The 25,644-nt window shown below is 38.9% G+C and overlaps 1 protein-coding gene across 4 annotated transcripts in view; it reads left to right on the top strand.

Moving 5' to 3' along the window:
- PDE8A (phosphodiesterase 8A) overlaps positions 1–25,644 on the top strand; it is a 129,821-nt gene that overhangs the window by 84,034 nt on the left and 20,143 nt on the right. For all 4 annotated transcript variants that reach the window (XM_075045170.1, XM_075045169.1, XM_075045171.1 and 1 more), the window contains exons 2-12: positions 7,453–7,509; positions 9,937–10,127; positions 11,316–11,372; positions 13,670–13,727; positions 15,225–15,313; positions 15,549–15,627; positions 17,243–17,380; positions 22,790–22,878; positions 23,539–23,590; positions 23,691–23,733; positions 24,670–24,747. In XM_075045170.1, coding sequence (XP_074901271.1) covers positions 7,483–7,509; positions 9,937–10,127; positions 11,316–11,372; positions 13,670–13,727; positions 15,225–15,313; positions 15,549–15,627; positions 17,243–17,380; positions 22,790–22,878; positions 23,539–23,590; positions 23,691–23,733; positions 24,670–24,747 — 901 coding nt within the window. In that variant the 5' untranslated portion in view covers positions 7,453–7,482. The remainder of the gene's footprint in view (positions 1–7,452; positions 7,510–9,936; positions 10,128–11,315; positions 11,373–13,669; positions 13,728–15,224; positions 15,314–15,548; positions 15,628–17,242; positions 17,381–22,789; positions 22,879–23,538; positions 23,591–23,690; positions 23,734–24,669; positions 24,748–25,644) is intronic.

The raw sequence follows: 25,644 nt of genomic DNA, 5'->3' as shown, positions 1-25,644 counted from the left end.
TGACCTTTAGCAATGGCAGGGACTGCTGACTGCCTTTTTGTCCTGTCATTGTACAACGTTACCACAGTGGGCCACTCTTCTGGGCCAGAGGCCACCCAGGCCTTACCGCATTACAAATAATAATAAAAGTCACTTTGGGACAGCATCGTTAATTATTCCCTACAAAACAGAATGATTCACTTTTGTTAGTGCCACACTTGCAGCTTGATAACCAAAGTTTCCTATAACGAATAAGGGGAGAATTTATAAACAGTACAAAATGGGAGTTCTCAATTGTGCCTGAAGTGTGCAAGAAGGCAGCGAGCCTGATTTCACAACAGTAGTACTCCAGTTTTGTTCTGACTTAGCTTTGCTTATTGCAGTGGAATAACACTGGAGAAATGCAGTGGGGAATTAGGTCCAGAATACAAACAAACAAACATATATAATAATGGTTGGCACGTGTGGCAAGCCGAACACGTAGCCAAAAATCAGCACGGTCCTCCTCAGGCCCGGGAGAGGCCTGGTGAAACTAGGACAGCCACAGCGTTCAGCGCTGTGTGCTGGCACACCAGTGAAGCAGTCCCAGTCCCAGCTAGGTGTAGGTATCTTCTGGGCAGCTTCCTCAGGACCTGGGTTAGCCCAAAACTTGCCTCCAGACTGAACAGTGGATGAGGGGCTGGATTTTGGGAGCAGTAAAGGTGTTGTCAGGAACGCAGCGAGTACGAGAGTGGGTCTCATGGCTGACAGGAGCAGCAGCCTGACTTGAGAGCTCTGGCAACTCATTATGCTCGATAAAGCTTTTCTCACAAAAACCGCAAGCTGTCCAAATTCTGTGTTGCTAATGATATGAATCAGAGGCCAGAGTTTGGCTCTCAAGAGCTCATTTATGTAAAACTGGTTCACAGCTGGTACTAAAACTTAAGAAACGGATTAAGAAAACAGGGGGTGTGTTACCCCATCGCTTACAGTATCTGTTGTATCATTACATGGCAGCATCACAGATAATTCTTCTAGGAATTTAAACAGATTTAAACCAGAAAATAGATAAAAAGAAAAAGATACCAGAACAGAATCTCAGGTGATCTTCAGACCTTGTAATATAGATCTAAATCTGTATTGTTTTGTTGACAGAGATGCTTCAGTGGCAACCCAATTTAGATTAATGTAAATGGTAGATTTTATCAAAGCAAATTGCACTGAGTCAGAATGCTACATTATGTAAATTACTGAGTCTGTGACATTTGTCTACAGCTTTTATGAAACAGAAATAGGAAAAAAACATCAAGGGCTGGAATTAACAGGTTTCACCTAGGTTGAACAGCAGTTTTGGTAAATTTTAATTGCTTTTCAGAACTCTTGTCTTTGTATTTCAGCAAAGAATAAACTGACTACATACAGCTTCGGGTCTTTGAGAGACAGGCTTACCTTTGTCCTTGAATCTGTTGAGCAAAGGTAGAAACCTTGGACGTTTTGTTCCCTCTTCTTCTTTATTCAAACTTGATGTGGCCTCCAAACAACAAAAGAAGTAGCTGCATGGGGCCAGACTCCCACTTCATTTACACTGAAGTAAATCCAGCATGTTTTCTTTGTATTTGGTGGAATTACTCTGAGTTTTCACTGTTGCTTACTAGGTTGGAATTCAGCCTGTGGACTATAAGATTAATTTTGTCCTCTGAACAGCTGTGTGTGTTAGGAAGATCTGCTCAGCCAGCATATTATGTTACTTGTGCCAATGTTAAGTTTGTAACAAAACAGTGCTGTCAAGGTCTGCAAGGAAGATGTGAACAGTGATGTTAAGTGTCTAGCAGGAAGTGCATGGCAAATAGGAAGCTAAGTGTTAAATTCTCTACTTAAGTAGATTTCCACTGAGAAAGAAATAGGTGAATGACCATGGATTGGATTAGTATTCATATATTCCAGAAAATGATAAAGAATGTTATAAGCAAAGAAAAATGTGAATAGTGAAAAGCTATAGCTGATCCTGAACATGGAGACTTTCTTGCCCAGAAATGTTAGCCACACTGAGTCACAAAGTCCCTCTCTGTTCGGAGAGAGGCACCATGCGGGTATGACCTGGGCGGACTAGATCCTGGACCTTGTCATGCCAGTTTATAGTGAGTGGGTTATTAACTAGCTTTCAGCATCCAAGAAGATTTGGCTAAAGTTTCTTAGAAAGGGTACTATCACGTAGAATTCAAATTTCTGCCATTAATAGATCCTGAATCAATTAAAGTTTAAGGTATGGTATAAATCTATGAGTTCAATTGAGCTTTCATTTTCTGGGGTGATAAATCTATGCTTAAACCAGCAGGTTAAGAAAAATTGTATTTTTTCCTTTGTAAAATTAATCCCTTTGTTTTTCTTAGAATTAACAAAATTCAGTTTATGTTAGCAGTCCTATAGCTCCTAGCATATCTTGATGATCAAGACTGTCAAATCTTGCTGTGATGAGTCAACTCATGCTGATTTATATCATGTACCTAGTACATGCAGAAAATTTAAGTATATATTTTAAAATTAGATAGAACACTTTTTTGTGATGTCTTAAAATACTGATCTGAGTAAAATGATGAATTTTGCTGGCTGTAGTCCATTAGGACCAGCGATAATGTCTAATTACTGTGTCATATATTAAAATAACTCAGAGCCGTGAGGGTGAAGTCTTTATTTGAAGAGGCAGTTACTTAGTGTTTAACTACTAACAAATTCTCTGCTTATTGTCTGCTTTCTAAATGCAGATGTTAGCTGTACAGCAGCAGTTTCCATCTGCAATCCATTCAGCAGAAGTTTATGTCACTGCTTTGTTCAAGTCAGTTGCAGGAAAAATAAGCTATTGCATCTCCTCCTGCAAACTCTAACTTGGAAAAGGTGAGAAGAGCAGCAGGAGCAGAAATGCTACCAGCTGCCCTTTAGGGAGGGATACTAGCAGGAGGCCAGGACTGTGCATGGCAATTACATGCCCAGACGAAGAGTCATTCCTGTCATCCGTACAGCCCCATCTGTGGCAGAAAGGAAGTGATGGAGCAGTTGTGGATTGTGGAGGAGGATTTCAGGGACGCGCTCCTGCTCCCCAGGACGCCAGCAGCTCCCTGGCCAGCCCTTCTCGTGAGTGAGTAGTGCTGCAGCAGCCTGCGGTCCCAGCTCTGACGAGGGTTACCTTGGGCTGTGCAGGGCTCTGCTTTAAAACATCCCACAAAAGCTTCATAAAAGAAGTGACTTAAGAAAATCAGCTTCCAGAAGGAGTGTGTTTGCCTTTCCATAGCAGGAGTATTGCATGGGAGTTAATAGCCAAAGGATTTTTTGGGGGCTGACTCTGCCCTTTCAGGAGGTTTGCTCTCCTCTCCAATTGGTAATGGTAAGAGAGGCATTTTGGAGAAAGCCAAGATATGAGACCTCTAGCAAATAGGAGACCTGTGGGCTGCTTTGATGTGTCCCACACACCAACAAGGCAGTTTATCGCCATAGGGAGCATGTGGATCAAGCTGGCTTTATTCCGCCCTTTATTCCTTTCTACTTTTATTCATTGAGCAAATTTGTTTAAATTTTTTCTAGCTGTAGGAAGGAAAAAAAAAAGCAACACAGCAACCATGAACAGACCATTCCTGTAGATTCTGTTCCGGTAAAATATGAAGAATGACTCATAGCGAGCAGTACTTTACCAGGTTATATCAGGTCAACATTGGGTTTGTTGTACTTTAATCAGATCAGTCACAGTTGTTTGGGTCTGGCTTTTTAAAGCTTATTTCAGTTGTTTTTATTTACCAAACATTCACTTTTCTCTGGACATTGGAAACATGAAATATTTCTAGCAGCAATTTCAATATTTGCAAGTTAGCTGCTACAGTGTGCAGATATTTCTAGTGAGTGTTAAGCTGCAGACAGCAATCAGTAGAAGACCTCGCCACTGACAGCTATCATATGTGTGGCTAATGCCATTGCCTTGGGACGGACCTCACTTTGTGCCAGGGCCAGGCCTGGTTTGACAGAACAGAAAATACAGTGTTTAAATAAGAAAGGCAGTTTTGGGGGAAAATAAGTGCTACCAGCAGTAGTTCAGCAGGTCAGAGAGCGTAAAATGGCTGCAATTGCTGTGTGTAAGCATTTAAAGTAGCCTGGAGTTGATTATCTGCTGTGTCTCTAAGCAGAGGGTGTAAACACTTGCTGCTGCAGTAACTGAGCTGCTGTCTGCAATTAAAGCTAACTAGTAGTTGCTGACCTGCAGCCTGCTATTACAGGCATCTCTAACTCCCCAGACCTAGAGGAACTGAGCTGCAGCTGTTGTGGAAATGCACTAGCACAGATGAGCCAAAAAGGTTTGCATTTTCAAAAGCTTGAGGATTAGTTACTAGTGCAAACTATTGTACCATTTAGATGTCTTTGAGACCATGAGCCCTGGTGCCAGTCTGCACTCTTGGGGTGGTTTAAGTATGGGGCTGCAGTAAGAGCACGCTATGCTGTCAGAAATTTGCAGCAGGACCCCATCCTACCATCTGTTTGATCTGGTCCCCGGCTCCAAGTTACAGGCTGTTTGGCCAAGGAAGGATTTTCAAAAGACTTGCATTCATAGTCAGGGTGCTGAAAGTGTCCTGGACTCAGGTCTAGCCACAGTCACATATGCTGTACTTATTCATGAAGTTTGCATCAGTGGCTCTTTAGCAAGGGACCCAGCCCAGGTCTATCACGATCAATTCCAGGAACCTGCAACTAGTTCTACCTCTGTCTTCTCATACACTTTCTTACAGGTGTGTACCTGCCTGGAAGGCTGTCACATGCATAAGTCATGTCTGTCAATCTGAAAATATAGTTGGGTTTTTGTTTTTCAAGTAGGAAAGAAACTTCAAGGAAGAAGTAGCAAAAGGTGTGAGTGAATAAAGATGTGTTTGTGCAGTTACTATACATGTGAGCTTTGGGTGGGTTTGGTTTTGTTTTAAGCTTGCAGCGTTATAAGTGTTTTTAAAGCTCATTTAGTTTACCGATAGTTCAGAGTTTCTGCTAATCCTTGCTGAAGCCTTGATTTTTGACACAGTACTTAATCAGCATGTTACTTCTCAGTGCTACCAGCAGCACACAAAAAGTTGAAATGATTAATCAAGTTATTTTAACAGATTTCAACAGGATTAAGAATTAACTGGAGTTCACCAAAATTTTCCAGCTGAGATGCAGACCAGGGTTTTTCTTCTACTCAGGACAGCAAGTTAACACGTTACAAGTCAGTTTCTCTCATTTGGGCAGTGCTTGTAACTTAAGCTGAAATGGTGCATAGACAAGTATTTTCAGTGTAGAAATGGTGGCAGGTTTCTGGCAGAAAAGTGTTTTTCAGGCTCAGTCCTTTAAATATTTTGATGACTATTAATTCACAACCTTTTTATGAGAAAGAACCAGCTGAAAAGCAGTAACTGGCAATACTGGGTTTATCTCATTTGTTAAAATTCCCCTTGGACTGGGACTGGTAGTCCAAGGGTACGGTGGCCTGATAGATGGGGTTTTACATACTCCCAAATGCCACTGAAGTTCAGTTCTGGATCTGAACTTAACAGCTCAGGCCTATCTCTTGGTGAAACTTACAACACTTGCTGCTTTATGCTGGCAGCTGGAGTGTACAAAATAAATGTTTCAAAATCCAATTTGAAGTGTGGTTATGGTCAGAGAAGTGACTGTAAAAAGGCATCTCTTACCCAATAGATATGCTTCCTCTGTGTCCTTCAGGCATTTCTGCTGATCTTACTGATTCAGGACAAGTAGTTACTACTGTCAGTGCTGCAAAACCAGTAACACTGGTGCAAAAAGCTGGATTGCCTCCTGCTATGTGTATTATCAGCAAAAGTATTGCTATTTTCTAGTGCAGATTTTGAATAATTGGATGATGGCCACAGGGGAGAATGAAGCAGCTTGATTTTTCCAACCGAAGAGAGATTTTTGGTCTCAAAATTAGAAAAAATTGACTGGAGAGTATTTAAACTAAGCTGATCTGACCAGAATGGCTGAGAGTAAATCTGAAACTCCTCCATGTCATTTTAACATCAGCTTTTAGAGGCCCTCTTAAATAACACAGGCAATCACTGGTTCCTAGCTTGTTTTTGCAGGCACTATGTTGCTATTTTTCTTGCTTATTTAATGTTGCAATGATGATTTCCAAGTTGATAAATAAATAAAGTCACACATGAGAAACTCTGAGGGCTGAGCAATGGAGCAGTAAGGTCATAGAAAGAATGGAGCATGTAATTCTAAAAGATTTTTCTGCAGGATATGCTGATGATTCTTTAAAATTACTTATTGGAAAAATTCTAGGCTGCAAAGCAATAAATCTGATCTTCAAGTGTGGTTTTACTTCGAAAAACAACAATGTAAAAATGCCACTGTTGTGCTCAACAGATCTTTTCTTTGTACGTATGAATCCAGAGATACCTTCCATTTACTGCGTTGCCAAAAATAATTTTCTTCTGCTTTTTTACTCCAGTTACCTTTGAAGAGTCTGTGTAATTCCAAGGACCATTGGTTTCCCATTTTGAATGCTTTTATTTTTCATTTCTGAAACAAGAGGTGAAAAATATTTAAGCACATGAAAGTGCAGATACTTGTCTCGTGGGAATTCCCAAAGAACTTAACCTGTGTAATCCTGTTAGTCTCCCTCTTTAGAAAGTCCGTCCCATACCAATTGAAGAGTCATTCATGTTCAAGCTTGATTAATGTTTAATTGTATCAAAGAGAAACAGTTGTGATAAACAGCACTTCTGGTCATTGACCTCCATTCCTTGAAGTGACACATGGGAAGGAAGGTTCCTAGCTCGGTTCATGCATCCTAAGCTAAACCGTTTGCCTGTGTTACTTGAACAGCATGTAGTGTGGGAATCACTGGCATGCAGAAAGCATGACATATGACAGCATTTTTGCAGGGTTTTTCAAAGGAAAGTTGCATGCATCATCAAGTACAAATATCTGAGTTCTGAAACCTTCCCTGGAGGGGCTGGGTGGGAAGGAGGGAATGCAGCAAAAAGCTCTTGAAGAAATGAAATTAGTGTGTGCTTGTGGCACTCTTGGGCACTGGTTACACGTGAAATTCTAAGAGCAGAGTTACGTATTTTTGCCTTTCTCCTGGACATTTAATGCTTTTTTGGACCTTAAAAAAAGCAATTTTTAAACACTTTCATGTTTTGCAGAACAGCTGGAGTGATACAGAGGATACAGAAAAATGACAAACTGTCTACCAAACTTTCATGACTAATGCATTACTTTATGTGTAAAATAACAGTAAAAAAATGACTTGAAGAATAGCTTGTTGATTTCTGTGTTAATGCAGCTTTGCATATAAATTTACAAAAGCAGAATAAGACCCTCATGTAGAAACAGCCTCATAATGATAGCAATATATCTGTGAGACAGTGGTAGATCAAGAAATGTCTTCTCTAACAGAGCTAATTTTTCTTCTTCCCTAGGTGTATATGTATTAATAAGATGCCTTATTTCTTCTAGGCACCAGTAACAGATGTGCAGTTTGGCCCTATGAGACTTCATCAAAATCAACTTCAGGTAATACAGCAGTTCAAAGTGAAGATTTAATTTAGCTTAAAATTTATGACTGGAATTTTTTGGGCAATTTTGTCAAGTGATAACGTGCACCTAACAGATTTTTATCACAACATTCTATGTGATACCCTAAAAATCTTGCCTAACTCTTTTCTCCAACCATCTTTCAGTTCGTAAAAATAGAGCTATCTGTAGTTCTTTCTGCTATCAGTTAGCTTGTAATCAGTTTAGTGTGTGCCTTGTTTTGTATTTTACTGGTAGTCAATTCTTAATCAAAATCTCATCAAAATGATACTAAGCCAAATGTCCTGTCAGGGTCTATTACACCAGCATTATTACTAGCATCAACCAAACTTGCAATATCATCACAGAAGATATGAAGTGAGCTTGGCAAAGTATGTTTTTTTGTTATTCATTGTTGACTAGCATTAATTCATCCTCCTTTATCTCTTTATTAATAAAGGTCATATGTCAGTTGCCCCCTTATTTTGTCTGGGATGGGTATGAGGTTTGCAGATACGTGACTCTTGGACTTCCTCTGAAAATTCTCCTGTATCCCAAGACGTACTGAACCATTAATAACCCAAGATGTTCCTCAGTCAGTAATTACAAAACTCCTGAGTGAAAGTAATCTGGCCCTGATAGTTTGAAAATGTCTGTCCTCAAGAACTGCAGTTCAACATCTTCCTGACCTATTGTCAGAAGAGACAGTAATATCATCGAACATCAGATTTTAGGACAGCCTTATGCAGCTGTTCCCCAAGTATAAATCAGAAATGTTCCTCGAATATTTCTGCATCCTTTATTGTTATTAATGATTGTGTTGCATGTGTCCAGTCACAGGCCTCTCTAAAATTCTACCAATTTATCCTGGTAATATAGCTGGCAGGTATGAGGGAAGGAGAAGTTAGACCACATCACATTTGTGCCAGAATTGATCACACAACTCAGATCTGCTGACTTTCTGTGCTATTGCTGAAAACCGTTCTTCCACTCTTACAGAGTGCTATAAATTAACTTCACTAAATATAGCCCAAACTATGACATGTTTTTGCAAACAGTTTTGCAGGTTACTATAAAAGGAATCTGAAATAAACAAATACAAAGTCCTTCATTCTTACGAAAATATGCACTACATGGAAAAGTTAAGATTTACTGGTAGACATTCCACCAGACTGGTCCAAAGTGTAACCAAAACAGGAATTCCTAAAATCACCCAGAAGATAAATGGCAGTGGGATGGGGTACGAGTTACACATGCTCCACGTTATTGTCTGACCAAAGCAGGTATCTAAGTGTGGTTTGATTAAATTACTGAAAGATTGATGTCTTGGGACAGTAGACCAAATGCTGGTTTAGTTATCCATCTTTCCCAAAAGGCTGCATATACCAAGTCATCCACAAAATCAACACTAACATAGATCTGTAGTCTGCTATTCTGTGTATTCTTTCAGGCAAAAGGAGTTTTCTTCTACAAAATATTATCCTGATGCAAAGCACAATCACATCAGTTAGAGTCTTCCTTAGCAGACTTCATGTTTATCTTCTGTACTGTATTCAACCCTAGAATGTGAAATATATTTTAGAAGGAATTGGGCCTTATCATACTTTAAGTATGTAGGCATTGTATTGATTTTAAAAAGGCTCAGAGGGATTAATGTTATTGGCAATTACACAGCCAGTGAGGACAGAGCAAATACTGGCTCATAGATCTGACTTCCTATTCTGGATTTCAACCACAGTAATCTCTTTCTGTGATATAAATCCCATGGCAAGCTTTGCATAGGAGTTGCATGGGGATGTACTCCATATACAGAGGTACTGCTTATGATTTCAGTCTTGCATGAGTTCACCTTGACCAGCCTGTCTGTAGTTTCCAGAAACCCCGGGGAGTGGGCTGCACCCAGTACTTTGGGGAACTCAAATGAGGTTAAAAGGAAAGCACATTTTTCATCATGCCATTGAAGCACCGTTAAATATTAATTCACACGAGGTGAACCATTGCATTATTCTTCTGGAGTATGATCCTGGCAAGAAAAATGAAACCCAAGAAAATGGTTGTATGTGAGATAATTTCAGTGAAGAACAGTAGACTCGCTGTCATTTCATGTACACTGTCTGAAACGTAGGCATGTAGTCTCAACTGATTGCCTAAGCTCTCTTTGTAGCTAATGACGAGAGAGCCACTTCCCAAACTTGTTCATCCCATGTGGATATAAATGGCTCTGGCAGACTGTTTTCTCCACTTGAAACACCTCTGTATACAGACAATTACAGAAAGCAATAGTCTATATAAAGCAATTCTGTTAAAAACAATGGATTAAGCTTTGGAAGTGGCTTTAAAAAACATGTTAAGAACAGGCAAAAGCCACAGAATCTAATGTATATGTAAGACTTGTTTGTAATTGTTCACTGTCTGTCTTTAACCCAGGTACTTCTAGTGTTTGCCAAAGAAGATAACCAGAGTAATGGGTTCTGTTGGGCATGTGAGAAAGCTGGATTTCGATGTAATATTGCCAGGACACCTGAGTCTGCACTAGAATGTTTTCTTGATAAACACCATGACATTATCATTATTGACCATAGACATTCCAGATACTTTGATGCAGAAGCATTATGCAGGTAAGCACCATTTCAGTGTCATTAATGCTTCCCTATGTAGTTAACACATCATCAAAGTTTTTTTGCTTTTATATAACCCTTTTATAAAATCTATCAAATGCTGATATTTTTTTGGACAGATGTCCACTGGCAGCATCAAATAATGTTACCTCAGTGCTTTATATCTGATAGCTGCAGCATTTTCGGTTGTGTGCTAGGATAGCTGAAGCTCAATCTGGCTTGGAGCCACAGCATACAAATTTCTTGCCATAGTGAACTCTTGGTTTGGGGTTTTGTTTTGGTTTTTTTCATATACCTGGTTCCTTGTTTGCACATTAAATTAACTGCAAAGATCACATGTGCCACCAAGCAATTTAATGAACACATTCACTTTATTAGTGTTCTGAATTTTTTGAAATGTCATTTGCTGTTGAGTAACTCCAGATGCAAATAGGCCATGTTTTGTGTGCACGTTTCCATACCTACAACATTTGAAAATCTGTTATGAAGAGCAAAGTTGCGAACTGATTCCAAAAATACTTTCATGAACTGCTGTAAAGCATGAAAAAAGGGGAAAAGGATTTGCCTTTCTGAGTTTCTCCACAGAGAGTTGACAGGCAGTGGTGCCTTGCTTCAGTGACTTTCCAGTGAAATAACCCTTGGGAATGTGTCTAGACTAAATAACAGTCTGTGGGGTGGGGTGTCAGGGTCAGATTATGTACCCTGGGTGAGTGTGGTGGGTTCAGGGCATTGGGACAAAGGCTCTTCTCCTTGCTAAACTAAAGTAACTAGATAAGATCTTTGTCAGGCAAAGACTAGATATCAGTGTTGTTCCCCTTGTTACATTTTTACCGTTCTGTCCCGGAATAAAATAAAATGCTTCTTAAATGAGTGAGGCCAAGTCCTTTGAATAAGTCCATTACATGCCGTTTCAGAGGGCGGAATTTTTGCTATTCCACCACTGAGAGTGTTTGAGGTTTAGATTAATCTACATTCTCTGTGTCTTTTTTTCATGGCGTCTCAGACACTGCTAAATTTATTCTCCTTTCTTAGTGGTCTAGCAGGCTCGGGATTTGATTTTTGTTCTGTTGTTAAACCCTTTAAAAGAAACATTTTAAGAAAAGTACTGTGTGAAGCTTCTGCAAAATCATGTTTCCTGAAAAGTGAACTTAAAAAAAAAGGTTAAATAATGTTGCTTTTTATTTAAAGGTCTATCAGAACAACGAAACCCTCAGAAAATACAGTCATTATTGGTGTAGTACGAAGGTAAATACTCATCTCTTTACTTGCACATGATCAACAAAATGTAAATCTTGGCATTGGAAAAGTAAATTTAAAAACTTTAATTAGAACTTCTTAATGTACTAGTGATAATGTGTTATACCGTATAGAGTTTTCACCATCCTTGACCACAGGATTGGAACAGGATTTTTGATTTCTAGTTTTTACTAAAGAGATCTCACTTTGGATTGTTTTGTTTGTTTTGTTTTTTCCCCTCTCCTGATCACTGGGGACTTTGGGAGTATGTCTCAAATAACCTTTGCAACATCATGTGCAGAACTGTGGATCTGCCTCATAGATCTGTCTTTTGGTATTAATAAAAACACTTTGAACCTTTCTTGATCTGTCCTGATTAAAGTCAGCACAAGCAGGAGATCTGTTGAGTAACAAAAAAAGATGCAGAACAATTTGATAAGTTTAAAGTAGCATCTGACCATGAAAGTATTAAAAATAAAATAGACTGTATTATGACATCTCAGTAAAGCAGTGCATATGCTTTTTTCCTCCTTCTCCCTCTGGAAACTTTACTTATATATCATAAAATAATGTAAAAGTAACAAAAATATTTAATCTGAAATGAAATAAATGGAAGACAATTTCCTCAAAGTACAATTTTTGGAATTGAATGTCTATTTCTCAGAAAACACTTATTCTGAAAACCAATTCTGAGGTGTTGAAATTTCCCATTAAAAATCCTGTTTCCCACTACCATCTCTAGTGAACAAAAGACACTAATTAAAACATTCCGAAGGATTCCATTGTGAGTATCATCTTTAATGTTTTAATGCCAGGAATTCTTCTGACTATGGTAACTGTTGCTTCTACAGTCAGAATTGTCTCTCATTGAACTAATACAAAAGAAAAGAGACAAAAAGGAGCGAAAGAGCAAACAGTAACTCAAGAGCTTCTTCATGTACATCAGAGAGAAAGGGACCCGTGGTTCTGTGGGCCAGCAGTTCGGAGAGCTTGGAAGCTGGGCTGGCTGATTTAACATTAGGAAGCTGCTCAAAAGGGGATTTTCCCTGCAACTCATTTTTCTCTTTTCAAAATGTTCACATTGTGTGTTGGGACAAGATAATAGCCCCCTGCTATGACAATATCTCAGAAGCTTGAGTTCTCAGACATTTCATATGTGTCTTGTATCCCTGGATTCTGGAAACTTCTGAAGTGAGTTTGCCTTCCACTGGGACTGATTGACTGTGTCAAGTTCCCATGTGCTAAACACAAGCGTTCTTGAGTTGCTATTTAGGATTTTACAGACAGAGAACTTCTACACATTTCCTTTCTTGTTGCAAGAGGCATATTTGTGAAAAAGCTTGACATTATCATATGGAGGGTCTTCTCTTTCATTTTCCTGCAGTTCAGTTTGTTGGATTTTAAGTTTATTTTTCCCTGCAGAATGCCTGTCCTCTTTCTTTGTGCTTCTGGAAGGCAGCATTACCAGATAGTTGACATGAGGAATGGGGAGATTTTTCTGACAGCTGCCCTTCTCTCTGCTTAATCTTGGGCAAACCTTGTACTTTAGTAGACACCATTCTCTTCATCATAAGAAACAAGTGCACAGAAAAAAAAATAAGAGGTGCCATGAGATTCAAAATTTCACACATAAATAAAAGCTATTGTGCCACCTGCTAAACTTGACCAGCTTCTATCTGCTCATTTACAGAAACTTAACATCATGGCCTTTCTTCCAGATCCCAGCCATACGTTCACATATGTTGGAGTATCTTTTAACAGTTAGTATAGCCAAGTTTTTCAAAATTATTCAGATATCTCATTTTAGGTGTATGTCACCCCCAAGTGACCTACTAGAAGGCGCGGGGTAGACAACACTAGAAAATCCATCCTCGTTCAGGCATCTTGAGTTGCCCATGTAAGATTTGGTACACTCAGATAACAAGTCATTTCTTAAAACTTTGGCCATGTAGACTTTCAGGTGCATCTTTGACTAGGGACAGCATAAACAACAAAGAATCCAGTACCAATAAAGAAGGAATAATCCAACAATCTAGCTAATTAATTTGTTTTCTTGAAGCATTAGTTTTTTGTGATGTAAGCAGATCATTACATGCAAAAAGGAGAATAACATTTTGGCTTATCCCTGCCAAAGATGAAAGCTTATAAAAGTAACAAAAAATATGTTTTACTTATAGATCCTATAAGGATCTAGCCATATTAGCCTTTAGTGTGACTTCTGGGGTACAGGTATGTCAATGGCTTGTGAAATTGGGTCTCAGTTGATTACAGAAATAATCTCTGACTTTATCATCCTTCTTTAAAAGGCATGCCGATCGTGAAGAGTCATCAATATTGCCCCTGATCTCTGCTGGCTTCACAAGGGTATGTGTGTTTTATACTCTACTAGGTTGCTCTGACATTCAAAAATTGTCATGCAAGAAACTATCCAGAAGTTTGGCTGTCAGTGACTGTTTGTGTCAGTAATCCAACTTGTAAATCTTGTTCATGCTGCTCATTCTTATCTATCTATCTATCTATCTATATCCCAATTCTGAACTACCATACACCAGTGGAATTAGAATAATGCTAAGGAGGTGGACATTCTCAGAAATACAAGAAATGGTGCTGAGACTTTTCTGCTTTATGCATTTAGTTCAGAGTAAGTATATGATGCTCTGCTTGAAAGGTTGACATTGACAAAATTGACTCTAGTGACTATACCAGACCTAGAGAGCAGCTTGCAATGAGCAACAGAATGTGCTGTGGGAAATCTCTTCTATCAAATGCCAATTCACATCTGTAAACAGGCTTCAGACACTGTCAAGTGCTATTATGTATTGTTTGGAGACACCTGAAAAGTGTTACGTTGAAATCTGTTCCTTAGCAACTATTCCAATTAAGCAGGAAAGGTGCTTATTATTGCGTCAGTTAAGTGGATTCCTCATTGCATTAATCTGACAATGAAACAAAAATGTGCATGATTTACAATGTGATTCAGAGTTTTTGGTTGCATGCTCACCAGATTTTTTGCTATCCCATCACAATCTATTTGCACCAGTTTTCTTACTTGTAGTAAGGTCCTAATACAGGAAATGCTAGAAATGCTAGCCTGAAAATAACTGTACTTATATGTACAGAGTCATTCCAGTGGGCGCATAAATAATCTGACACAGGTTCTGAATTATTTATGGATCAGAGCCTCGGAGATGGGACTAACGGCAAAGCGTAGAAAATTTTCTTTATCAGCCTTGATGTGGTGGCTTACCTTTGGTAATCAATCCTCCCTCCCAAACTAGCAATGTCTGTGGTAGTTTAGCATGAACACAGATTTAAAATTCAGGCTCATACCCAGTAAATACAAGATGTTTTAAAAAAAATCAAAGATACTGAGGTCGTTGCTATACAAGCCCCCAAATGAATAATTGTATCCAATAGTAGGTATATTTGTCAGGAAGTTTTGCTTTCTTCTATGTATACAAATTGGGGTATTAGCAGTTGGAAACTCATAATAATCTCAAATTTTGATGACTTGAGACACAACGTAATTTTTTCACTGTTATTTTCAATAAGTATCATGAAAGCATATAACTTCATTAAAAGTACATCATTTTATATATTGATCATGCTGACAATCACTGAAAATAAACAGATTGGTTGAACCTCATTGCTGTGAGGATCTGTCACCTTTTCAAAATGCAGCATCCTGAAGAATTTACTAGTCTCAGAAAATAATCTTCTCATGTTGCTTATGTTACAACATGTTCATTTTTTGCATATCTACTCCTTTTTAGTTCTTTATCAAGCAAAAGAAAACAGAGCTTTATACCCTTAAGTATGGAAATGTGTATTAATGAATTATTTCTAACCTTTTATTTGCAGAGATATGTAGAAAATTCTAATATAATGGCCTGTTACAATGAGTTGATTCAGCTGGAATTTGGAGAGGTGCAGGCACAATTCAAACTAAGGTAATTTTACCAAAAACATTATCAACAAAAAAATGCCAATTCAGCCACATCCTTAAAAGAGTATTTTACTATACTGTAGTTAATTATAGAATGTCAGTTAGCTGAAGAAAATAGGTTAATCATTAAAGTACAACTTTATTCAGTATGGAGTTGCAATACCTTATTGTCATATACAATAAGAATTATGTGGGTTAAATTTAATCAGATGCCTTTTTTTTTTTTTTTTTGTCTCCAGGGCATGTAATTCATTATTTGCAGCATTAGAGAAAAGTCAGGAAGCCATTGAGATCACAAGTGAAGACCATGTAATACAGGTTTGTTCCAGTTATTTTTATAAGTACAAATAATTGCTCTGTGGACTGACTGTATTTTATTTCATCCATGATTACATTTACTCTTTCTTACAGTACAAGAATCTAACCTAACTGAATGGTTCTAAAAATATTGGAGTGAGTTTAGCTGTAGAGTAGAATTTTCTCCATTTAAAATATCTTGCATAAATCAGGTCAATTTTAAGGGAGATTAGTGTTTCTGAATGAATAAGTATTTACTCTCATGTTTTTATTTTTTTGTAATGATTCTTTTATATCATGAATGAATGCAGCCACTGCCTTGTATGCATTCTTTTCCAAAAATATTGTATGTTAATTTGATGCTCTTGAAAAGCAAATCTGATTGATGTTGTCTTTAAATAAAGGTAGTACACTTCTTTTTTTTTTTTTTTTGCTTAAATCTGATACTGTTTGATGTATTGGAATTCTTGGGCAAACTTTTTGAATGTAATCCTTTCTTAAAACTTTCTTTAAAAAAGGGAAAAGAGTTGTGGTTAGGTTTGTGGTCCTGAAAAACATCATCTTTATAAGGGAGTTAGTTCCATTCCTAGCTATGAAGGCTGAGAGGAGAGATGTTATTATCGGTAAAGACCTTGAGTCTAAGCCTCTGGGAGTTATAACATGCATATAAATTGTACCCTCTTGACCCAAATCTCGACAATGGCAATTTCATTGAAGGATGTGTCTTCTTCATTGCTTTTACAAAAATAACAGAACGCATCCTGGAGTTTTTTTAAATATGTTTTTTTCAGACCAAATTTTGTCCCTGTGCTGACAGCCCCAGAGCATGAGAGAACTGACATGTGCAAGAGTCCTGGAGCTCCAGCAGACAGGGCTTTCCCATATAGTGGGGGAATCTTTTGGAAGGAGCCTTTAGGAGGGGATCTTTAGGAGCAGAGGGCATCCGGTGGTACACTTTTAATTTCTTTCATATTGAAACATTGTAAATCGTGAGGCTTTCACATGCTGTTATGACAAGACCTGTGTCTGTAACTCAGTGAGAGGGTGGTGAAGGTGTGGCCTATGGGCACCAGTGTTCAGTTTTGTTGGGCAAGGACCATAAAATTGCAGTGAAATGCAACATTCATTTCAGAGAGAAAGTTGCTTTATTAGATTCCACTTCCAGTCTGCTTGGCTGAGCTTTGCCTGGACAGGGGAGTAGCAATTGATTTGTCAATAGATAAAGTTAATAGTCCTATGGTATCCCACCATCTAATTTGTGATTTTTAGGAACACTGAGGTAGGTTTGAAGGTTTATAGGTTTGAGAACTGACAGAGCTCATTTTTCAGGAATTCATGTTGTCTGTCTAAACTCTGCAGATAAGTAATACTCAGCTGTTTCCATAATTTCCCTCTCTTTGCTCACATGCACACACTCTGCACAACTCTTCTAACATGGATATTCCTGTTTTGCTTCACAAAGAAAAAAATGTAGGCATCTCTCTCAGGAGCAGTACATATAGAGATTTATTTCAGGCTGGGAAAGAGATCCCTTGGTTTAGCAAATAGGAAAAAAGGGATTCTGTTGTGCTTTAAGTGTGTATTCTGTGAACTGTGTATTCTGTTGAATGGTTTTTTGTTTGTTTTTATTTCACAGTACGTCAATCCTGCTTTTGAAACAATGATGGGCTATCAGATAGGTGAACTAATAGGAAAGGAATTAACAGAAGTGCCTATAAATGAAAAAAAAGCTGATTTCCTAGATACTATTAATTCCTGCATAAAGATAGGAAAGGTAAGTAATGGCATCGTATCACTTATCATTTGCTACCTGTAAAAGTTTTTATTTTCCAGGGATGACACATGATGTAACTTGCAGTTTCACAGACACTTAGCATTTGCAGCTTTCTTACTCGAAGAAGAGGAAGTAAAAAAATGCTCATTTTTTAAGGGCTTCTTTCTCTTTTCTTGCTTAGAAGAGGTACATGTTTTATGAAAATAAGTGACTTGCTGTGTTTCTTTATAATATATGCTGTATGCAGCAAAAGGTGTGGGACTACCAAAGAGAAATGGGCTGGATGCATCTTATCCAGTGTAAATGAGAAAAGAACCATGCTGAAGTATTTCAGCATGAAATGTGGAAGTTCATTTGCAAATTCAGAATGTAAAAATATCGGAATACACATTTGCAATATCACTTGAGAGTGATAGGCAGTGCCAGCTGCCAGTATATTTTATTCTCTAATGACATGGGAGCTGTCTAATGGATTTCCATTAGAAATGTTTTTGCACCAGAAAGTGCATGAGGAAGTGCAGCTACCTTCAAGGGAGGTCATTACAGGGAGACATAACTGTTTGCCTGGTAGCTCCATGATGTTCCTTTGGGACTGTTGTAGCTGTAGTGTGAGGATCCATCTAGGAGTTTTCATTTGCATTTTGACAAAGAGGTGTAAATGCTTCTGATGTCATTGAACATGTCATAGTACCTTATAGGAAGAAGATCACTGGAGGTTACACAAAGAGATTTGGGAATTGGTGTGTTTGTAGATGCGTCATGGCCCATGCTCAGACCTGAGTCAGGATAGCCAGTTGGGTCATACTGACTGTTGGCGGGGAAACAGCATGTTACTGACACAGAGCAGGGAGATGCTAAAATGAATCATGGCACTCTGTGTATCTAGGCAGTGATGCAAAAGCACCGATGCAAAGTTGTGATGAGTCATACTCTGTAAATCAGGATACTAGCATAAGCATTCATCAACAAAAACTGCGCTCTAGCTGGGTGCAGATTGCATGTGCATTTCAACAAGAATGTGTCACTTATTTCTACATGTATTGGCCTTTTGGAAGAGATCCCAGCAATAGACAATAGCTTGGATTATGGTGCTTCACACCTCTGTTGCCTGACCAAAATTATTTCAGTAAATTTGTGTAATACAAAACTGATGTTAGGAGGGAGTATTTGTTAAGTTATAATTCAAATACATTAGATGAGTCAAGCTTTAAATCCACAACATCAATTCTCAAGATATCAAGTGATTCATTTTTTAGTATTTTAGTGTGCTGATAAAAATGTCTTTAATAATGGAAATATATTTTCTTCTACGAATGATAGAAATCTAGCCCTAACCCATCTGCTTCCTCGCACTTATTTTACTCCTGGCTCTAGGACTTCCAGCTGTGAGGGCTAATGAAATAATAGTTATTTAAACCTGTCTCTCTGGAACAGCTTAAGCTGTTTTAGGTGGATATATGCTGTTTACATGTTTTTTGTTTTTCCTTGGAACATTGTATAGTGTGCAATCTATGTAGCCTTACATTTACATATTAATAGAAAAATGAATTGCAAGTTAAATTCTTACAGGAAGTATTTGCAAGTAGAGGTTAACTGTGCAGAGCAATCTTTGAAATACTGCAGCTTTTTGAAGGTGCTTTAGTTTGAAATAATTTGTGTCAAGATGTTACAGGATTTTCAGAGGTCCCTAACTTGCATCTGGATCGTTCTGATATGGTCTGTGTGTTGTTTTCAGGCTTGTGATTTCTTTATATCCTAAATTTAAAAGACTGCTTCCCATTTCAATAGGCTATATACGGGCTACTGTAGGTTATAGCATACAAAAAAAGCCAACTGTCTACTACCGTGATATTCTTCTGTCAGCAGGTTTGGCTTTTGTGTTTTGAACAAACATGGTAATATAACAAAAATAATAGAAAGCAAGATTTCCTGATCTTTAGAAAAACGTAAGCTCTATAAAATCTACCTCTAGTGTTTAAATGGAACTTAGGAAGATGAACTCTTGCAGCATTTCCCCTCTTGTGCTGACAAACGTAGCACTGTGAGCAAGTTCAGTATATCCAAACAAAAGTTCATAGGCATTATACACAAAAATTGCTAATTGCATGGTACATAGAGATTCTTGGGTCAGGATGTTGTTTCTCTTAGCAAAAAAAAATAATCTCTGGAAGTTCATTTTTTCTTACTACAGCTGGCTGTAATTTACAAGAAGCCAGCGTTATTGAAAGGCATTTTCAACCATCCATACTTGAGGAGTTAAAAAACAAGTTGTACTTTCTTCATTCTTCTGTTTCATGATTCAAATTACATCCATTAAGATGAAATGTGCAATTCTGACTAGAATTCTTACTGCCTCTGATCTCTGCAGTTTGACACAAAGCTCTTTATCTTAGTTTCGCTTTTTCTGAAGTGAGATGGATAGCTATCAATAAATCAGACAAGACATGCAATTCCTCTCACTCCTTGGGAATTATTTGCAAGATGGCTATCTTTACAGAGGGGGTGAGAGAGCGATCATGCTCTATAATAAAGGTCTATGGCAATTCCTTCCTAACTCAGCCTTACTTTCTGTGAGATTGTTTTCGTGACATCTTGTGTTCATTTTGGTTTGTTCTGTTTTCTGCAAGTAGCTTGCTGAACTTTGCTGTCTCATGCAAGAAGCCCCAGTCTAAATGGAAGGCTGAACTGGGGGATTACTTACTATGAATGTATGACTGCTTAGTGGATAGATGCATGCCATGGCCTTCTTAATGAAGTTTGAAACCTCAGTGTTGATTTACTCTATAAAGGATGAAACGGTTTTTTTACTGTGTATGGTTTTTACTCTGCATTCGATCCTAGCACACCAGGCCATGCAGAAGTGACTGACCGCTGTACTTGTGTGGCTGTAATGTAGACATAACGATGAGCTTGACTGACAGCACGTCTTGTGAAGTAGCTCTTCTCTGTTGGATTGCTGACAGAGGCTCTGTGAGAGAGCATATGGTGTTCTTAAAATATGTTTAAGTAACATCCCTGGGAGAACTTTTCCTACCAGCAGGAGTTTGGCTTGGACCTTCTATTTCTCAGAACTCTGCTGACCTTTTCCCTCACACATTTCCTGTGACAGTTTCACAGGTTTTAGAAATTCACAAGTTGAAAAATTGATCTGTTGATTAAGAAGAACACATTAGTGAATAACCTATCTTGAAAAGGATGCACTTTCAATGTGGGAATTACCCAATCTGTACCTTATGACTTCACCCCTTTGTGCATATTCCAGGTTTATTACCTGGGTTAGAGATCGATTACTCATCTCTGCCTCATACTGTTTGTCAGGAAACTATTGATATGCATACTTTTAATTATGAAAGCATTGAATTTTGTGTTGTTTTCTTTATCTTCATTAGTATTCCTCATGCAGCTCACAGGAGAAGATACTATGCTCGCTTAAAAATTTGTTATGCGCAGTTCTTTTCTCTGACAGATCCTCAGAAAAGCCTTTCATATATTTTTCTGCACAGCCTGTCACCATGCAGCTCTCTGTGGGCTGGAATCTTTATTTGCTGGCTCCATCAATGTAAATGCAAAACTGTTCTTTCTGTACCTGTGCTCTGGCATGCTTGACTGTGAGATCTGTCAGTCTAACATAAATAAATGTATCATCTGCCTCATGAAGGTATTTTCACATATGTTTGTAAGATCTGATCTACAGTCTGTTGAACTCAACTGAAAGACAGCAATTGGCATGGGTAGTTTGTATTAAGTGAATATGCAATATGGAATCAATTATTTATTAATCACTTGGTATTTATTAGATGCTCAGCTCAAAATATGCATCTGCTAAAAAAGACCACCAACAACTATTCTAGTGATGGAAACGTGTAGGCAAGATTGTAAATTTTGTCAGCTGCCAGGTTACAAAAGACTGGCTCTGTTGGAATGTTACTGGCCTACGTGCTGCTGCCAGAAATGAAAGGGGGAGACCCAGAGTTCCTAAATTTTGCTTTTCCTGAGTTTTGCTAAATAGCTCTGTGAGGGGGCAACTCTAGTCCAGGCACCACATGCAAGGGGAGACCCTGGGAGGTCCGTCAGTGTTGTGGTATATGTCTTTGCTGTGGTATTTGTAGCACAGTTTGAGAAGCAGCGGCAGCATGGTGAGGAAATTGGGAGGGAGCAACAGGTAGGGGGGCCCATGCCCCAGCACGTGCTGAAGCTGCATTTAGCTGTGCCTGCATGCATCAGCACGGGAGCTCTCCTGCTTCACAGCGTGGGTGTGAGCTCCACTGGAGGGAGGTGGTTTGGGGCTGGGTGTTAGACCATGGTGGTGCCTTCTGGTTTTAAAGTCTCTACATAACAAAAGTGATTGTTTTAACAGTATTTCATTTTAAGCATGTCTTAAACAAGGGAGAAGGGACATTTCCCGAGTCTTATTGAAAGAAAAAATGAGGCTCTGCACTAGAAAGAAACGTCTCATTTCCAGAGGAAAAAAAAGACTTCCCACTGCAAAATGAAAAATTCCTTTCCACCCTGTCTTTTTTTTCCCATTTATGAATTTTATCAAAACCCAATGATACTGGTAGTGACAATGTGATACTTCAAAAATGGTCTACTTGAATGTGATCCTGAAACCAGAGTGCCTTTAGAAGGGACATCAGCAGATGGGAGGCAGAATCCGGTAGCTATTCTACTAGGCTCTCTTTTGCTTTAAAAAAGCCAGGATAAATCTCTGCTGCTTTTTGAGATTGAACTGACAGTGTGGAAAGTAAATGTGCTAGGATACCAAAGCGCTTTTAGTCACAGATATATTTAATGTTAACCAGAGATAAGACTTCCCAGCTCTGCAGGAGAGACCGTGTAGTCCAGAAGTGAAGGTGGACTGATCAGCATAATGGTTTCTCACTGACCTTCCTGTCCCGGGAGGAGTCAGTGCAGTCAGGGAGGAAGTCAGGCAGGTCAGCATAGCAGTCCCAGTGGTGTGGTGGGTGGTCCTGGGGCAGGGCAGGGGGGTGCCCCACACTGTTAGGGCCTGCAGGCGCTCCTGGAGCCTCTGGGGGACTCTTGCTCCAGGGTCTGGTCTGAGCTCTCACTCTTGCAAGGGTCTTTGATAGGTCTTCTCCCCCCAGTGACTCCCAACACCATTGAGGTAGGACTGGGAAGAGAATATGTGGTTCTGATTCCCACAGCACCTGAGGTTTGGCTGTTGCCGTCAGGGCACTCACAGGCTGCCCCTCTGGAAGTTCTCAGTGCTTTGGCAGCAACACAGTGACCTACAGGTTAGTTACAGGGGAGAAATTTGAGGGTAAGCACAGTTTAACCAGTCCTGACTGGTTTTGTATTGTAAGACAGCTTTCAGTGAAAAAAGGTATGAAGCTACAGCTTCTCTTGCTGTTTTGTCTGAACTTCCTTCCACTTGAATTCCTTTTTCAGGAATGGCAAGGAATGTACTATGCGAAAAAGAAAAATGGAGATAGCGTACAACAAAATGTGAAGATACTACCTGTCGTTGGACAGGGAGGGTAAGTATGAAAGCTGAAGCCATGATTTAGGTCTGAATCAAGGCTCAGTTTAGAGTTCAGTTGCTTTCAGCAGACATTGGATTGTCCTGAGTATAAAGGAAACTTATGCAAGGAAGGGAGCCTGAGACCTCTGCATTTAATTCCTTGGGGCAAAATCAACTTTACATGCTGTGTGCAGGGACAGTATAATTCTCCCAATTCTCCCCAAAAAGGAGCCAAAGATCCAGAAGTGCTCACTTGTGACTCTTACTCTTCTAATACTCCCTGAAGTGCAAGTGCACTCTTAGCTCTTTCTGTGCATTGTGTTGGGACCACCAGGACCTATGTCCTGTTCCACTGTGCACCTGTACTGTGTCCCTCTGTGCTCACCTACTCAAGGCTGTTGCTGAGTGTCTTTATGTGATTAGGTCACTGTGTGCTTTGATCCTGGTCAAAATTCAAAGGAGAGAGAGAGAGAGGAGACAATCTTTGCAAAAGATGCTTCCATTTTGTATTCCCCATCATGTGCAGAACTGTGGGGTTTTTCCATTCCCAGTTGAGCCTTCCTGCCAGAACAGGATTTGTCCTATATTAATTTGTTGCTCTTACCCATTTTGTGTATCAGCAGTGAATTAGAGCTGAGGTTTGGATGGGAATTAACACGCTGTTTTTTGCCTACAGAAAGATTAGACACTATGTGTCAATTAGTAGACTGTGCAATGACAACAATAAGGTAAGTGAAAATAGTGCTATGCTTGCTTTAGTTTGAGCCCTAAATATTACAAAATAATGGGAAGGTTCTGACTAACTGGATTTCTCATACTAAATTGTAGGCGGAGAAGACATGTGAACGTGTTCAGGCTGAATCTCAGACAGGTATGACACATCTCTTCTGTCCTAATAAGTGGAGAACATACCTGGGGAAAGAATAAAGCCTGTTGTTAGTGATCTGACTGAAAACCACAGTTGCGCAGGACAGTCTGAACAGTACTATTTAGTTAGCGATAAGCTGGGAATCCAGCTCAAAAAGCAAGAAAATAAATACAAGCCCTCTCTACCTGCCTCATTTGTTTTAGAAGTGATATAAAGCAACCCACCCTTGAAAATGCAGTAATAGGGCCTCAAGTTGATATTGTGATATTGCTGGATTCAGTGTCACATTTCAGGTGTAGGCAGTGGATCCCTGTGACAAAATTAGAAGTAAGAAGGTTGCTGTCTAGTTGTCATGTTGCTGTGGCTGGTCTATAGCTAGTGGCATGTATGTTTGCATTGCTTTTAACTGTATTGTGCGGTATTTGCATGTGGGTGGAAATGAGGATGACCAACACTACCATTCGCCCTCATGCCACATGTCAACACTTCAGTTAAGACATACTTGGCATCCATGCTGCAGGTACTTGTTGTATCTGTCAGAGTCTGTAAGGGACCTAAGATACATTGCCTAGTTTGCTAGCATGTAGTCTACTTTGGTCCACCAGTTCTTTGTGGCAATTGTTACTTGAGTGAACTCAGGTGTGTTGCACAAGTTGTATTCACAACTACAATTGTGTCACTGTGTCAAGAGAGAAACTTTTCCCTCCACACTGTTAGATCACTTCTGCAAAAACACTTAGGCATGTTCTGCCAGAGAGCATGGCTGGGTTCATGACAGTGTAATTGGGCGAGAGTTTAAAAAGGAGCTTTCATTGGCTCTCGTCTACTGAAGCATTGTGGTGTCACTCAGCTGCTATCAGGATTTCACTGAGTTTCAGTTCCTTTAACATACATCTTAGGCACAACTTAATGTCATTCTACATGTCATTTTCTCCACAGATATTCAGACTGGCAGACACAAAGACAGGAGGAAAGGATCACTAGATGTCAGATCCACAACATCAAGAGGGAGTGATGGTATGTTAACAAATAGATTTTTCTGATTTTTATATATATTCAGATTTTTATGTGCATACATACATACACATACAAATATAGGTAAGTGTGTGTGTGTGTATATATACACAAACACACACATGAATAAAATAGCAAGTTATCAATTCATGAACAACTTTACATTTGTCAAATAGTCCCATTTTCTTATCTTGAACTACTTTGAGTCTTTTTTTGAACCAGTGGAGAATGGAAGGCTATTGTCTACTATCCTGCCTGGAAGACCTCATGAGATTCAACACAGATACTTTCAAGTACAAATGGCAAACTCTAAACCTAACAAATTATTACATTTCTTACCTCTTCTCTCGTGATAAACATATGAAGATAATTTTTTTACGAATTGTGTTTTCTTTTCACTTTGTTGTATTTTGCTCTATTAGATCACCCCAAACTTGATAGATGAGTCACATATTCAAAACTCTTGCTGATTCTTACATAATTTTGTTAAAGCATACATCATTACAGTCTAGGCAGCATACACTAGTGAAACATGGAAGTGGGTCTGTGGCAGTGAGAATACAATCATGCTCCAGTATAGCAAAAATGGCATTGATTCTTCTTAAGAGCTGCTCAGCACCAAGAGTAACAGAGATGTATCTGCATTTTATAGGTAGCACAACATAATTATCCAGAAAAATCCCATCTTGGCCTTTTCTCTACAGAACCAAAATTTCTAACTGATCTAAAACATTTGTTTTTCAATTTCCAATGAATAATAGGCCAGAACCTCTGCTGTTCTAATTTGGCATAGCTATCTTCACTTCAAAGGAGCTTCACGGATTTACCTCAGCTTGGAAGCTGACTCCTTATGACTTGTCATGTTGCATCAGGCAGCACAAGTACATGTATCCCGTAATA

Source organism: Buteo buteo, chromosome 13 (assembly GCF_964188355.1).
Source record: "Buteo buteo chromosome 13, bButBut1.hap1.1, whole genome shotgun sequence".
Lineage (NCBI taxonomy): Eukaryota > Metazoa > Chordata > Aves > Accipitriformes > Accipitridae > Buteo > Buteo buteo.
This window is presented reverse-complemented; position numbering and strand designations above follow the sequence as displayed.